The sequence below is a fragment of the Leucopleurus acutus genome (assembly GCF_964270905.1).
Source record: "Leucopleurus acutus genome assembly, chromosome: 17".
NCBI lineage: Eukaryota > Metazoa > Chordata > Mammalia > Artiodactyla > Delphinidae > Leucopleurus > Leucopleurus acutus.
In genome coordinates this window covers 7,974,694-7,990,125 of record NC_139159.1, presented here as the reverse complement: position 1 = coordinate 7,990,125, position 15,432 = coordinate 7,974,694, and the positions used below count along the sequence as shown (strand labels likewise).

Sequence of the window (15,432 nt, the reverse complement as noted above, 5' to 3'; positions counted from 1 at the left end):
TGGCCCTGGGTCAACCTCTGAAACACAACCTTTACATAGGTCATCTGGGCAGCTGTAACACCCGGTGCGTCCATGTGTGTATTTTTTTTTTACTATAATTTCCCAACGCGAAGGCATGTAAGGATGCCTGCTTAACAGATACCTTGTAACTTGCTGTCAGGACAGAAAAGCTGACCTCGAGGTGTGACCAATCAGAACAACAGGCACGGATCCACACCTGGGAAGTCCTCAAGACCTCTGCCAACAGGGAACGACACAGGACGACCCTGGAGAGCTGTCAGCCAGGGAGGGGACCTCCGGGCGGTGGTTTGGGGTGGGCTGCCCCCTTCAGAGTGCTCAAGGCACGTGATTAGCATGTAAACCGACAAGGTAAACTGATGGGACTAGGGTGGATTTCTACCAGCCACTGGGGAGACATTCCTTTCCCACATGTCCTGCTACAGCATTTCAGCTTTTGTTAGTGCCTTTTCTTTCCCCTTGGAAGCTACCGTGCCTCATTTTTTTATTTTTATTTTTAGAGACATTAAATGAAAACGTGTGTGTCTCTCTCACGTGCGTGTGTCCATGCACCAGAGTTTTACTCATACCATCAACCACCTTCAGCCCCAACTCCATCTCCCCAGCTCAGGACCAGGCTGGTGACACTTGCCACAGTGGCCTCACAGGCTCTTAAACACATGGCAATTAGCAGGCTGGCAGCATTAAAGAGGCAATGATCACACGTGATACGCTCTTTAAAGACCAAGCTACGAGCGCAAAGTTTGAACAAGACATCCACTCATGTCACACCACAGCCACGACCTCGTGTGCTGCGTCGAGACAGTCCCAGGTGGGGACTACTCTGTCGTTTAGTAACTGCAACTTCTGGATGTGAGGTGGTCGGTACGTGTGTAGCTACGCAACGGGGAGAGACGACGAATTTAGCTGTGCTTGAACCTCATGGAGTGTGATAATGACAAACCTGGCTTTGTTCCTTCTCCCCTGGAAAGGAACCTAACTGAATTGCTGGCCAATTATAATTGCACACAAGCACCCTGATTTAGCTGGCCATCACTTTTCTTTAACCCATATTAACTCCGGCCTGGACTACAGCAGTCGCCTCCTAGCGGGGCTCTCTGCTTGTATGTCTTTCCCTACTCCCGTCCATTTCATACCGTGTTGCCACATCAATCATCCTGCATCACATCTCTAATCATTTCCAAGCTTCACCCAAATTCCACGAGCTAGCATCTGGGCTTCCCACAAGGTCCCCCTGTGCCTAAGGTTCACTGTCCCACCGTTTCTTATGCGTCCTTTATACTTTGGGCAGGTTCCCCCTTTGTTCTCTTGCCTCATTCTCTTTGTTCATGTGATTACATCAGCCTAAATGCCCTTTCTTTTTCTAACCCTGAGTGGCAAAATCCGTGTCTCAATGCCATCGCTTTCTAGCAGCTTTCCTAATCTCAATCCCTCACCAACTGAAGGTTCTTGTATTCCCCAGAGTATCTTACACATCACAGGCATGAAAGCTTTGTTCCTCTAATGATTTTTGGAAGGGTACGATACAGGTTTTTACTCATATCAGTTCATAACACTATCAATTTAGTTAAGAAAACAGGAAGACCATGAAGCATCCGTCAGCACCAGGAACCAACTATTATCAACACTCGAGATAACCTCTCACTCTTAGAGAAAGGATGCTAGAGGCCTCAAGACTGCAAGAACTTTTCTCCCATCAAAGTCTTGAGACAGCTGACAGCTGCCTCTCACCCCAAAGCTGCTCTTTAACTTCTCTGACCTAAACACACACACATACAGAGCAGGGAAACCTCAATCAGGGGCTAATTTCTCTTTAACTGTTACCATGTTTGATGACTTCTAGCCACCAAGCAGCAACACCTCCCTTCAAGGGGTGAGATGCAGACACAGGAAAGGTGAGTGGACGTCCTGCTTCAGGGATCGGCGGGGACAACAGATCTGCACCCTCGGCTACAGACAAGGAGGCTTTGTGAAGAATAGGAAGATGATGAAGCCCACACTGGGATGATTATGAACCGTAAAATCATCAGTCTGGAGGGAGAAAAGGATTTCTGGGGTTTGGACAATTACTGAAACAAGGTGCCAGGCGGGCAGCTTACCGTTAATAAGGTAGGGATGATTGCAGCACTTCCGTAATTCCATCATAGTGTTTAAAAGGTTGGGTACGTTAGCTTGACCACCGCCTTTGGAAAGAAACGTAAAATTCTTCTCAAGGATGGCTCGGTAATATTTCTTCTGAATGTTTGTTAGCTCGACTTCGATGATCGTTTCTTCCTTGGGGGCCAAGTTCTTTTCCACGTCCTCTTTGAGACGTCTCAACATCATTGGCTTTAGAATAGCCTGGAGTTTTTGCACCTAAAAAAGGACCTCAAGTAAATACCGGTATCATGACTTGCTTGCATGGTATAACATATACTAATAACATGAAAAACCACGATTCTCGTATTTATTTACCATTCATTTTCATTTGTCAAAGCCCAGGAAGGGTATGGAAGCACTGATCTTACATTACAGATGTCATAACAGAAGCGCATAAAGGTTGCGTGGCCAATTTCCGATGGGCTACTTCGCTTGCCCAGGAGTCCTGAACAGCCAGGAGACTTGAACGGTACAACACAGCAGAAAAGAACCCCACTTATTCTGTTAGTTTTCCCTTCTGTGTGTCTTAAGCCTTTGTGATGATGAGGAAGGAAGAGACAATGTCATGGGAGTGCCACACTTCAATTCTCTTCCTTTCTAGAAAGAGCTGATAGAAAGCGTGAGGAAGCCAAGGAGCTGTCCGGTCCCTGCACCAATGAGCGTGCAGGGACGTCCCTCTCTGTTCTTTTCTGTTGACTAGCAATAGGATACTGCACGCCCGACAGCTCTTATTTTAAGAAAAGCAAAACAAAACAAAACAGACTCTACTTTGAACTAAGCTAAGAGGTTTTAGACAGTAAGTTAGGGGAGGGGGCACACGAAGACCAAGATTTCAAGCGTATCTCCGTGTTTATCTCAAATACAGCCTAATAACCAACACCAACATAACTCTCACGATGTATGAAATAACCGACCACTTTTCATATGCAACACCATATTTATTTCTAATCCTGCAAGGTAGTTAGGGCCCATATTTCCAAATGAACATATGCAGACTCAAGAAAAGTAAGCAATGTGACCAAGTAAGAAATAAGACTAGAACCTCAGAACTCCAGGAGGGAAACGGCTCGACAAATTTCAGCAGCTTCTGACACTACACCCAAAAGCATACATGGCAAAACCACCAAACTCAATAGCACGGCGGCTGAAAAGTACACGAACAGTTACGGAACCTCTCTATGAATCTCGACAGCCCTTCCGGAGGGCAAAGGGACAAACAAACCAATCAGAACATCACCTTAACGAAGACTCAGAATGTCCAAGGAAAGGGGGTGTAAAGCTCACCGGTCTACTGAGGTTGGCTGGGGGCGGGGGGGATGGATATAATTTACATTTTTAAATGGTTGAATCTTAACGCTCTGCCCTTTCGGGGGTTAATCTTCAATTACGTGACTGAGATACAAAGGAGGCTTGGTGAGTACCTGTTCTTCGGTTTTCAGATCACCGAATTCTTGCATAAAGGTGGTTTCCGAAGGGAATCGACCTGGTTCCAGGAAGTGAAGCAAGCTGAAGAGCTCTTCCACGGTGTTCTGGAGCGGGGTCCCTGTCAGCAGCACTTTGTGTTCCTACAGGGGTGCGAGGAGAGCAACTGAGCAAATCATAACAGAGCGCATCTCTTAACACCAGAGCCTCTCTCGACACAGGCATTTTCCGACTTCCACTCAGGAACGCTGAAATCCAGCACCCACCCTGCATAAAATACAGGAGTTAGAGCCGAAGGCGGAGATGCGAGAAATGTGGTCTCTGCTTCAGACAGACTCCCGGACCCCGTAAACGTGTCTTGCCATGTTGTTTTTTCCTGGGATTTTTAGGTCCCAGGAAACATTCTGGTGCTGCGGCTTCGCAGGTCCCCTACATCCTGAGGCTTCTCTCCCCACCAAAGTTTAAGCCTTTTCCTCAAATCCCTAGGCTCAGACAAAGCTCGCATGCTTCTCTCTGCTCTCCACACCAACAGGGCTCTCCCCTCCCCATCTACTTCCTGCATGACTCACTTCAGAGACAAAAGAAGGTCTTCCACAGGCAACAGCACATGAAAAACTATTTTTTTCTGCAAACATTTCAAACTAGCAAAGAGGTCAGCTTGGTTTTAAATACCACAATCACTTCTTTGTTTTTTTTTAAAATAGATGCTATTTCTAACTTTGTCTCCTTGAACCAAGGTACGTATTTCTTTAAGGCAATTCTTCCTGTTTACGAGCCCTTTCTCCAGCTTTCCTTATGCATTTGTACCCTTGTCCTCATACTTCCACGTATCCGACATGGTGACCAGTCTTAACGACGGTGAATTTATTAATCTGAAGGGCCTTGTTATTTTCTACTTTGGCCATCTGGTACACAGTCCAGTTACTAAAGCTATTTCCAAAAGTGGCTACACCTTCTAGGAGGTTCAAAAGCAATATTCTGACTCAACTGGAAGTCCGATGAGGCCTGGTTGCCGAGCGGAGAGTATGTGCTCAGTAAACCCTGGATGGTGATACACCTAAGGGCATGCTCTTTTTCTCAGTACCTACCGTGTCTTATCTGTCAATGGAGTACTTTGAAAGCGAGGTGAAGCAGTTCAATTTGCTTTTATTCTTCCTTTGCTCCCTTCTGAATAAGGGGTCTCTGATTCAGGAAGATACACAGACCGTCATCATCTTCCAACTCATTAAATTCATGAAGAGTAAGAGGCTTGCAAGTCAATTCAGGATCTTCTGGCGCATAACCGCGCTGGCGAGCAACCTGGGCCACGGCCCCTGACATAGTCAAGTCCAAACTACTTCGTCCGAGGATTGTTTAAAGTATTGTCACAGAGTCAGGAAAACAGTTATTGCTGTGGGAGAGCTGTGTGGGTACTATAGATTGCCTCCTGGTCTTTTTTATATACTTTGTGACCAAGTGAAATGCTGAGCCGCTAACCAAATATCAGTGCTTCAGAAAAAGCCTTTTAAGTTATTAATTTCAAAATTGACTTATTGGGGGAGGGGGGGGGAAAGAACTTTTTTATGCTGCTTCCCCTCAAGGGCTGTTTAAACCCAGTTTCACTGAATGATTACACATATGACCCTTTGGTAAGGCTGCATGGGTAGCCAAAAAAACCAGGTTTCCCTTTGAAAGTAACTATTATGTAACATACAATTAATATACAGGTGTCACAGAATGTCACGTGAGAGACGGGCTACCAAGCTTATCATCTCCAAGCTCAACTATGTCAGCAGCTAGGCTTTTGGCTTGAAAACGTTACCATTCTTTTTAGCTCTGATGGAGTGGCGTCCATTTGATTTCATTTCAGCAGAGTCTTTAATGTGTGTGAGGCCTCCTGACAATGAAAGATGAGATAACAGAATCCACGAAGAACTACTGCCACCTCCAGAGAGTCCCCTCCTTGTCAAGAAGGGACAAGGAGATGGCCCTGCTTCCAGGGCTCCCGTGGAGGACAGTGGGGACCGTAAATGCCCCTCATCCCAGCATCTTCACAAGAATTTCCTTTGCGATGGCAGAGCTGAAAACATTCACTGGTCCTCCCTTTCTCAGAACGCACTTAAAGACAACCCGAATCACCTCCATCATAACTGCGTCTAGTGCAGGTAACAGCAGTTCCCTGTGACCTGCTCCACAGCTGGATATAGTTATTATTTGCTATTTGCACCGTGCCTTATTCCAGAAAAGATGAACAAAAAGTGGCCAGTGTGTAAGTTCTCATGATGGATATTTTAAGTAAGGACTTAAAGACCAGGCAATGAGCTCTTCAGAACTGGACAAATATAATTATATTCTAACTCTGAACAATAATAATGTGTTCCATTTAGAAAACAATTCTTGTGAAAGTAAAGATTCTTGATCATCAGAAAAAAGAATGATTTTGTTCATCTGTTAATCAGAGCTTCCCATGGTGAGACATAAATGAGTTACAGGTACGCCAAGTCCTTGGGGCAGCCGGCACGGCTGTGACAGTCAGGACCCCAGGGCCCGTCACCTGCAGTAGTGGCCAGCCTTCTCAGCTTACCCCAGTATGATATACAAATATCATTTTCTATATGTGCCATTATGTGAAAATGGTTAGAGAACACTGCAATATGTAACAGAAAAAGTATCTGGGTAGCAAATTCTAATCTATCAATGAAGTGTTACTATAAACAACAGAAAATCCTTTGAAATCTCCCAGCGACAATTAGGTTGTTTGATGTTGACAGTTAAACGAACTGTGCTCACCAATGAAGGGCTGTTTTGCCGTTAAGAACCTACTACCTGGGAGCACAGACACTAATAACAGAAAACAACTGAAATAAACTGAGATGACTATCTAAGCCTTCAGGAGACAGTGCCATAACTGTGTCTTATATGGACCACTGTGAAGACGGGTCCCTACTCAGAAGACGCAGTTAGATATTTCATGAGAATCAATGTTCACCTAAACATTAATAGGTTTACTTCAATGTAAGACTAAAATGTCACCTAGAGAGACCAAATACAGCCACAGAGTTTCTCTTTTCCACATGCATAGTTATTCATGTCTTCAAGACTGTTCACCATTTACAAGTGTTCTAATTCGTTCTGTGGACTGAACACCAAATAATACAAAACTGCTCTGAGAAGGGTCTTAAGGATGGGAAATCCCATCTTAAATAGGATAATTCAGTCAGACCTTTTCCTTTAAACAAAACTAGATTTTTGTTTGTTGTTAATTAAAAGAATAGCTGGCTAATCCAATCCCCTTAATTTAGGAATAAAAGAAGCTGCTTCAAAGAACCAGCTGCAACAGAAAGCATTTAAGTGTTCTTTTCGGTGGTACCAGTCTTCAGTAAGAAATTTACAAGCCGTGAACATACAGCATATTCCTTTCCATCTCAAACTCTCGATTGACAAGAGATCAAATTAATCTATAGAAGTCAACACTAAAGGGATTTTAAAAATCTTTCTGTATTTTTGAAAAGTTCATCAAAACATCCAAGACATGCTAAATAACAATATCTTTGCTTCTTAAATGTACATTAAAAATAAAAACAAGTGATCAAAACCCACCTTGTAACCTACAGAGAGAAAAGAAACCTGAGGCTGACTGAGTCATGTAGTAATTTCTGCTAGAAAATCATACAGCAGTGTGGAAAGGAAAATCAGTCAAATTCCACCACTTCTACAATATGTTTTCCTATGATACTCCTACTGAAAAAAAATCTAGAAAAATCTAATCAAGAAGCCCTGGCTATCCCCCTTAGGAAGCTGGAAGAGTATGGGATAGACATGTCTACAATTCCAGATCAAACGCAAGGTCTTGCAATGCCCCAAACTTCTAAGTGTCTGCATGAACTGAACCAATTCCAGATATCCGTTCAACTTACTGAGAACTTGCACCTACAAGTCCTCCTGCCCCCTGGACGCCAAAACCTACGAGCCCTGGAATATAACTGGATGATCATCGCGGAGCTAACATTTGGCCCAACAGCTTATGAAATGGCAGTATTTACAAACACAAAAGGGAAAAGCAAATACTGGAAACTCATTTCAGTGAAAAATACCATGACTATCCTCTGCTGTGATACAACCGTGCAAAGACACCAGCCAACAGCGTGAGAATCAGGAAGACAGCAGCGACTTTTAAGTCACTGGAAGCGCAGGAGCATACATCACAGCGTTTGACTGGTTTTGCAAACACCCTTCAAAGGTATCATTCAGATTCAGAGCAACGGGAATACTGAGTCAGTGACAATTCTATCCAGGGTCAAGGGAATCGCCAACATGACCACTGACCAAGTCCATCAGCTTGAGTCCCTCCAACAGCTTGCAGTTCCGATTCTTCAGCCTGTGGGCTTCATCAATGACCACGCAGCGCCAGGGAATATTCCGCAGCTCAGGACAATCGGTCAGAATCATCTCAAACGTAGTGATGATGGCATGAAACTTATAGGACCCCTTTATCACTCGACCCTACAAGAACAACTCTGGATTATTACTTAGCATTAAAGGTTACATTAATAACTTTAAGGATGAATAAACAGCAGTAAAATATATGTATTGATCCCCTTGGGGACATCTTTATTCCAGGTAACACTTATACTTTGTTTTCAAGGTGTTTTGGAGGTTTTAAGCTCTTATGGTACAACAGAGTTTTAAAACCTTACCTTTTTCAAGGAAGTCTGAAAATTGTTAGTAAAATTTCCAACCCAATTTCCTTACAGATCACACGCAGTGAAGAGTCACTAAGTGTGCCCATTCTAGTTACATCCTACAGACTCCAAAAGGTGAAAGGCCAAAGAGACTATGTACTAAGACAACTTTTTTAAACCGCTTTTACTTTTTAAAATTATTTATGTATCTAAACTTTTGTAACTTGCTTTTTACTTTTAACGTGCTAACACGAAAAGAACACTCAACTCAGGACAGAACTTATAGCAATTTCCCAAATCTAAAGATCAACACCAAAATAGATTTTAGGTTTTTTCTCCTTTAAGTATTTAATTGTAGGGCAGATTTGACACTCAAGCTAAACAAACACAGACAACAAAACCCTGCCCTATTTCCAGCTATAGGACTTCCATTTACTACCTATTGCTTAAAACTATTTTCACATATACTATTTATTCTTCTTTCTTTGTCATTTATAATGCTTCACTGTCAATATCATAGGATAATTGCAGACAGGTAACTAAAATTAGTTAAAAATCATAGCAGTTGCTACTAAGAGCCAAAGTATAAATTCTCCCCTTTGGGTATATTTCATTCAATGTACCAGTTAATACCACATACCTAATATTTTTCACTTCTAGCAACAATAAATAACACAATATTCTTTCCATTCACATTAAAAAACTCCATTTTCTGTTTCGCTTTCTTCTAGGGCTTGCAAAATAAACCAAATTAGCATATCAACACATTAAATGATGTTTAGCAGTCATCCAAGGTAAAACGAAATTTCATTCATTCTAATAATTAGAATGACCAAGGCTATAAAAATAAAGAGCTGCAAGCAAAAGATGTGGAATTATAAGACAAACACAAATTGGGTAAGAAATCTAAAGCAAAATTCTCTTGTCTGCAAAATCTAGACCTCCCCTGCCAAAGGTCTGAGACCATTTTAACATCCAACGCCTTCAAATGTCTATAAGCCCAAGGACCGCCCGCCTGTGATGCTTTACCTGGGGATCTTTGAAGTACATTTCATACAACTGAATGGTCCGACGACTAGCTTGACTCCCATGATACACAACCACGTTCAACTCTGTCCAGGTCCGGAATTCCCTTTCCCAGTTGGGGATTGTGGACAATGGGGCAATTACTAAAAAAGGGCCATGGATTCCTTTCAAATATATCTCATAGAGAAATGTAATGGACTGGATAGTTTTTCCCAAACCCATTTCATCTGCTAAAATGCAGTTTCGCCTTTGGGAGGGAAATAAAACAAGGAAACTTTAGTAAGTATACATACAAGACAGTGTTTTCATACTCATAAATGCATGCCTTAGATGTTCCCTTACATACAACAAAATACAGTTTCAAACAAAATGCTCTAAGACATAAAAATTATTGCTACACACGTCCAGCAATCTCTATATTAATATGTGTTAAGTAAACAGATATTAAGCATACTTCCAGTGTTTGCTTTTTTTTAAAAATAATTTCTATTAGCGAGTTAAAATGTTAAGCTATATTTGATCAATACTTTAGATAACGACAAAAGAGCTACTGTAGGCTTTTTTTTTTTTTAAGTGAAAAAACCCCACATTTTACGTACATGTTGTACCAATTGAAAAGTAGCCAGTTTACTCCCTCCAACTGGTATTCCCTGAGTTTGTTATTGTTTTTATACTCCCTGGAACTCTCCGATTTCTTCCAGTCATCAGCAGGAGGTCGCTCCTGTTTCAAATATAGTAAAAGTCCCATTAGTGGTTTCTCAGAGACCGCATACATTAAAGCCACCGCCACTCGCCCTCCTTACCACGCGCTCTGTTTCCGGCTCCCGGGACAGCAGCTTCTCAAACTCTTCAATCTTGGCTTGGTCTATGTCCTGCCTCAGCTCCCACGTGCTGTCTTCATAAGGCAGTGAGCACCACTTCACCAGGTAGTGAGTCACGGGCTGGGCCGGGTTTAAACACAGCACAGTTGGGTTCATGCTCTACTGCACTTACCGACAGACACTACCCCAGACACAGTGAGATGGAGCTGGGAGAAGTTTTAGAGCTATGACCACTGAACGAGGAGTCCTTAGTTACAGAGTCTCAAGTCTAAACCGGAAGGAATATTACTGAATATTATCAGAACAAACTGACTTTTATCTAAGCCACTGGTAAGTCATGTTCAAAAGCCAAAAAAGTACACAGACACAGCTAGCAAATAACAAAGCCGAACCTGAGCCTTATTCTTATCTGTGCAAATCATCGGGCGTCTGATTCAGACTTACGCGGTAACCCATCTTGGTGTGTTTACATATTTGCCTAACTGGCTACTTTCTTAAGGAAGGAGAAACAGACTTCAATTTATTAGGATTTCTGCCTTCTTCTTAAAGAGATACTATTTGCACGCTATCACTTTAAAATAATGTGTTTGAGCTCTAGAAAGACTGCAGAGCAAAACAGTTTGGATAACGCAGATCAATAGGACTTCCTTTGTCTTTCTTCTTGAAAATATTTTGGTTTGTTGATCTTCATCTCAGGACCGAGGTACACTGACCTGGTTGTGATGTTACAGACATTTGCTGTACTAGGTAAATATACGATGGGAAAAAAAAAATTTTTTTAAAGTACAACTTAGCAAAACGAGAAAGGTAAACATCATGTCACAGACACGATCTCTGAAACATCGTGGACCTCGTGATACAGAGTTTGGAGTAAAATGGGAGTTCACTGCAGACTCACTAGACAAGCAAGATACAAACCTTTACAAAGTTTAATTTACAGGAAGAAGCTAGGAATGACATACCTCATGGCGGGTGGGCATAGACTTACTAAGACACAATGCTCAGAAGTCACTAGACTTGTCTTTACTCTTATGCCCTACCGACTGTCCTTAACAGCCTCGTAGGGTTCTGCAAAGCAACCTGGGCATGCCTAGACTGGGATCTCATAAAGAGAAAGATTTTATAGTATCTTCTGTGCACCACATTAAATGAGGTCCGTCAGCTTCACTAAGGACGTCCAATGTTAAATATCTTTGCACTGCATTCTGCTATAAGAGCACTCTTAGTTTATAAGGGAAATTCATGCTACGTAATAGATTTATACCAAAATACATTGAATCCTTTATTGATCGTATCTGGAACCATGCAAAAAGTCTATTTGCTTCACACTGAAAACTGATTTCTTTTAAAAAGCTCTCAGACTAAACAAAACAACACATTTACAGTGATTATTAAAGTCCTAAAACTAATAGTAAGTCAATAAATTTCAGTTAAGTTTAGAGCAAGCGTGTCATAACCCAAGGCCCCGACCAGAACCAGATCTAGGAGTCCACCATCATTCTCCATAAGTACACATAAGCTCTCTGAGTCACTGGCTTCTAATACAAATGATCTTCTGTTACCTCTCCCCGGTCATCTGTGCTACGTGCAAAGTCCATTATCCGGTCAACCTCCACGTAATCTGGATTAAAAAGCTCATCTTCAATCTACACCAAAGGAAAAAAAGTTAGAATGTTTATTTAACTCCTCAGAGTAGGCACTATTTCACTCTTCATCAGGCAATAATATTTTGGGTCACGGCAATACAAAATTTATATTCGGCAAGTTCTATTATATTAATTGAAATGCTACAATTTAGCAAAATCACTCCCCATGAGGAAATCAGACTTCTCAGACTTTGTTAACTGGGTCTTTTAATTACTGTGTGAAACCTTTTCACTGTGAGAAAATGTTTAAGAATATTTTAAATGAAGTGTGAAATTATAATTCACTAATGAGCCATCCAAAAGGCTTGTGGCACACAATGCATTTGACATTCTTGAAACCACAGCTTGCAATGAAGACTCAGAGCCATGCACAGTCAGTGCTGTTGGAGTCTCATAAGTATTGGAGTTGTCTGATGCCTCAGAGCATCATTTGCAGAAAGTTATTCAAAAGCTAAAAACGCTGAGACCAGTGAATTCCATATTTTGGTGTGAACAGAGCTTATGATGGTTGGTCGTCTTTGCCAATCAGTATTAGTACCTCATTTGAACACAGTCTTGGCGTTCATCTAAGTGTTCTAATGATTTATTTGTACTGAACATAGAGCATTTGGCTAAAACTCTTAAGGATAAAGAAATGAGGCTGAAAAACTTGGGTTCTTTAGCCAATATATTAACAATCTTTACAAAACTAAAGTAAGGCTGCGTGCCTGCAAAGTTATCTCATGTAAAAGAACAGAACGCGGCTCAAAAGGAAGTTACAGACTAAGCCATACTCAGAGTCAGACAAGTTAGAAAGGACACATTATTATGTGTTTCTAGAGATTAATTTATCAGTAATATAACTTCATTCAAATGCTTGGCAAAGACATATTACAAGCCACTTAGATACTCTTTGTATCCCCTGAGTTGCAGGTTGAAGGGCCGTTTGGTCACAGTTGGCTTGAGGATAACAAACATTCCCTGGGCCACTGGGCCCACTTACAGCACCCAGTCTGGATGCTTTGAACTGTGAATTATAAAACAAAAGCCAGAAATACCAGAATGTGTTTCAACTGCCTCAGGCCTTTACACAGAGTTCACGACGAAGGCAAAAAAACCTTTGAAATGTTCCGTTAATTTAAAATGTTCATATATTAAATGCACTGGCTTTGTCAAAGCTTCTAGACTTAGGTACACAATATCTATGTATTATTCATATAAAGTATAAGCACTAGAACTTCCCATAAACTAGGCTCTTCTGATAAACGCTCTAAGACAACTTGCTCTTAAACAGAATCTTTCATTACTGACATAAAATCCTTAACTTGACTCCTAAACACGTTTATCCTTCAAGCGAGCCATCTATGCCACCATGCGTGTGACATAATGTCCAGTTCTGATAATCTTTTTGAGTAGAGATTTTAGTTGCAGTGACTTAAAAGGAAGCCTAAGGTGAAACAGAGAATGCAAAGGTGGTCATAACTAAAAATCCCAAAGAAGCAGAACCCTGGGGTACCTGAAGCCAGGACCATCTACGGGACATGACAAACAGTGTGTGTGGTGAGCAGAGGGTGGGGGTCGGGGGGTGCGTGTGTGTATGTAAGAAAGAAAGAGGGGAAGAGAATCGGTATCCTTCTCTGTTAACCTTCAGATCACCTTTTCAGACTCAAGTTTATGCTACTTCCATTCAGGACAAAACTTGAGATCTCTAGTTGCCAAGTTACCAGCAAGCTAATGTATTTCAGCCTTGGTACAGGTGATTCCCAGAGACAGACTCAAAAAGGTAGACTACACACCTCGGGCCGGGCCCACGTCCCTGAAGGGCATCCGACTCCAAGAAGCACAAATAAATTTAATGAGCAGAACCATGATTTAAGGAGCAGGGTGGGGGTAACCACGGTACTCTTTCCTTTTCCTAACACGGATGCACAAAAACATCAGTAGAACGTACAGTGTCTCTTTCTAGGAGGAAGCTAAGGATTTCAACTTGCCCAATATCACGAACATTTAACTTTAGTTTCATTAAGGGGCATGAAAAACAGAACTTCCTAGTATTTTCTCAGAACCTGTCCTTTCAAAGAAAGAATCACCTACATACTCCCCAGGACACGAGGGAGTGAGTCTCATCCAAGCACCTGCACCCCTTGGTGCTGACCACTGCAGGCAAGGAGGCTGGTGCTCGGTGACACGGGCACATCTGTCTAGCGGAATCCCCTCCACCTCATTTCCCATCCAGTGCAGATCTTACAATAACGCCTTTGGGGGCGTGGAGAACCCAGACCTGTCACCTGAGGGTATAAGGATTGACTCTATGACATAAAACTACGGAACTTTCTTCGGTCCCCCGTTCCCCCATCTCCAACAAGGGGTCGGTGTGTGTGAAGTTGGTCGTGAAGCAGGTATTATTTTCCATCAAATTTCACACTTCTTTACAGTTTGCATTCTGTTAATTCCCTTATGGAGAGGAAAACTAATAAATCAGCCAATTTAGTCTTTCAATGTGAAGGTTTCTCTTTTATCTGCTTCAGGCTGTAAAGTGAAAGCAAATTGGTGGTCGCAAGCCCAGGGACCCCAGGAAGCGCTCTGTGAGGGCATTTTGTCCATGTAATTGACTACACTGGAGGGGAACCCGGCACTTCGTAAAACATGCAGGACTTCTTCCCTGCCCTAGGTATGGGTACCTTCTCATCATGATTGATAACCTAGGATAAAGGGGGGCAGGCAAAGGTATCAGAATATTATATCAACTCCTGTACCACAGCGCGTAACCTGTGAAAAGGAGTTCAGTGAAAACTCTCTGTAATTAGGCACTGACTTGAACAGAAGAAATTTGTCACACACCTCCCCCAACAGAAAGAAACTTTTATATCCTAGAACTTATACTTAATACTCACTGTAGCGTTTTTACCCTGCTAAAATCTTAATAGGACTTTAGTCTACTTACTTTTTTCACTGTCTACTAACTGTATTTTCATTACAAGACTTAATCGTACCATCATATTTCCACATAATATCATAAGGACCAGTATCTTCTAGAACTAAGCAACAGGAAGAATGAGAAATTTCCTGTTTACAAATTATTTTAGCAATAACCAGTTACCAATATGCAAGTAACAGCACCAAATGAGGCAAACTAGTTTTTCTTAATAATATACTGACCTAAAATTCAAAATGCAGAACACTTTAAAAATGTAAATACTTTAGAAAATTAACCAGGTTTTCCATACCTCTGAAAGGAATTTGTTCTGGCCCTGCTTTGCCTTAAATCGTTTAATCTTTTGCTGGATTCTCTTATCTTTTTCCAGATCTTCTACAGATGCCCATTGACAATGAAGATAAGAGCTAGAAGAACAAAATAATATCCTTGAAACAGGTAGAAGATAATTAATCTTTTATTATACATATTCATTATCATTCCCCCCCAAAATGAACTAAACAGATAATTAACATAATAACCTGTTTAATTACTCACAGAGGTTGCCAAGCCACATTCAATATAACTACTAATGTTTGAGAATAAGAAAAGAAAATCAATAATAATGCCTAAAATTTCCCTTCTGTCCTGGGCCTGCAGTTCTCTTACCCACTTCCCATTAAAAAAAAAAAAGAAAAGAAAAGAAAAGGAAATGACCTAGTAACAAGCTGTTTTCATAAGTGAATGGATTACACTTCAATACAAAACAATTAGCACTACAGGGTGGCCTTAATTATGAATTTGTT

At 41.5% G+C, this 15,432-nt stretch overlaps 1 protein-coding gene across 4 annotated transcripts in view; it reads right to left on the bottom strand.

Annotated features, from left to right (window-relative positions):
• The window catches only part of CHD7 (chromodomain helicase DNA binding protein 7), a 120,100-nt gene that overhangs the window by 33,138 nt on the left and 71,530 nt on the right, over positions 1 to 15,432 (bottom strand). For 3 of the 4 annotated variants that reach the window (XM_082859059.1, XM_082859060.1, XM_082859061.1), the window contains exons 7-14: positions 14,940 to 15,054; positions 11,650 to 11,733; positions 10,070 to 10,207; positions 9,866 to 9,987; positions 9,270 to 9,513; positions 7,885 to 8,061; positions 3,579 to 3,722; positions 2,118 to 2,373 (exon numbers count right to left, since the gene is read on the bottom strand). The exons of the other annotated variant lie outside the window; for it this stretch is intronic. In XM_082859059.1, coding sequence (XP_082715185.1) covers positions 2,118 to 2,373; positions 3,579 to 3,722; positions 7,885 to 8,061; positions 9,270 to 9,513; positions 9,866 to 9,987; positions 10,070 to 10,207; positions 11,650 to 11,733; positions 14,940 to 15,054 — 1,280 coding nt within the window. The remainder of the gene's footprint in view (positions 1 to 2,117; positions 2,374 to 3,578; positions 3,723 to 7,884; positions 8,062 to 9,269; positions 9,514 to 9,865; positions 9,988 to 10,069; positions 10,208 to 11,649; positions 11,734 to 14,939; positions 15,055 to 15,432) is intronic. 4 annotated transcript variants of the gene reach the window in all.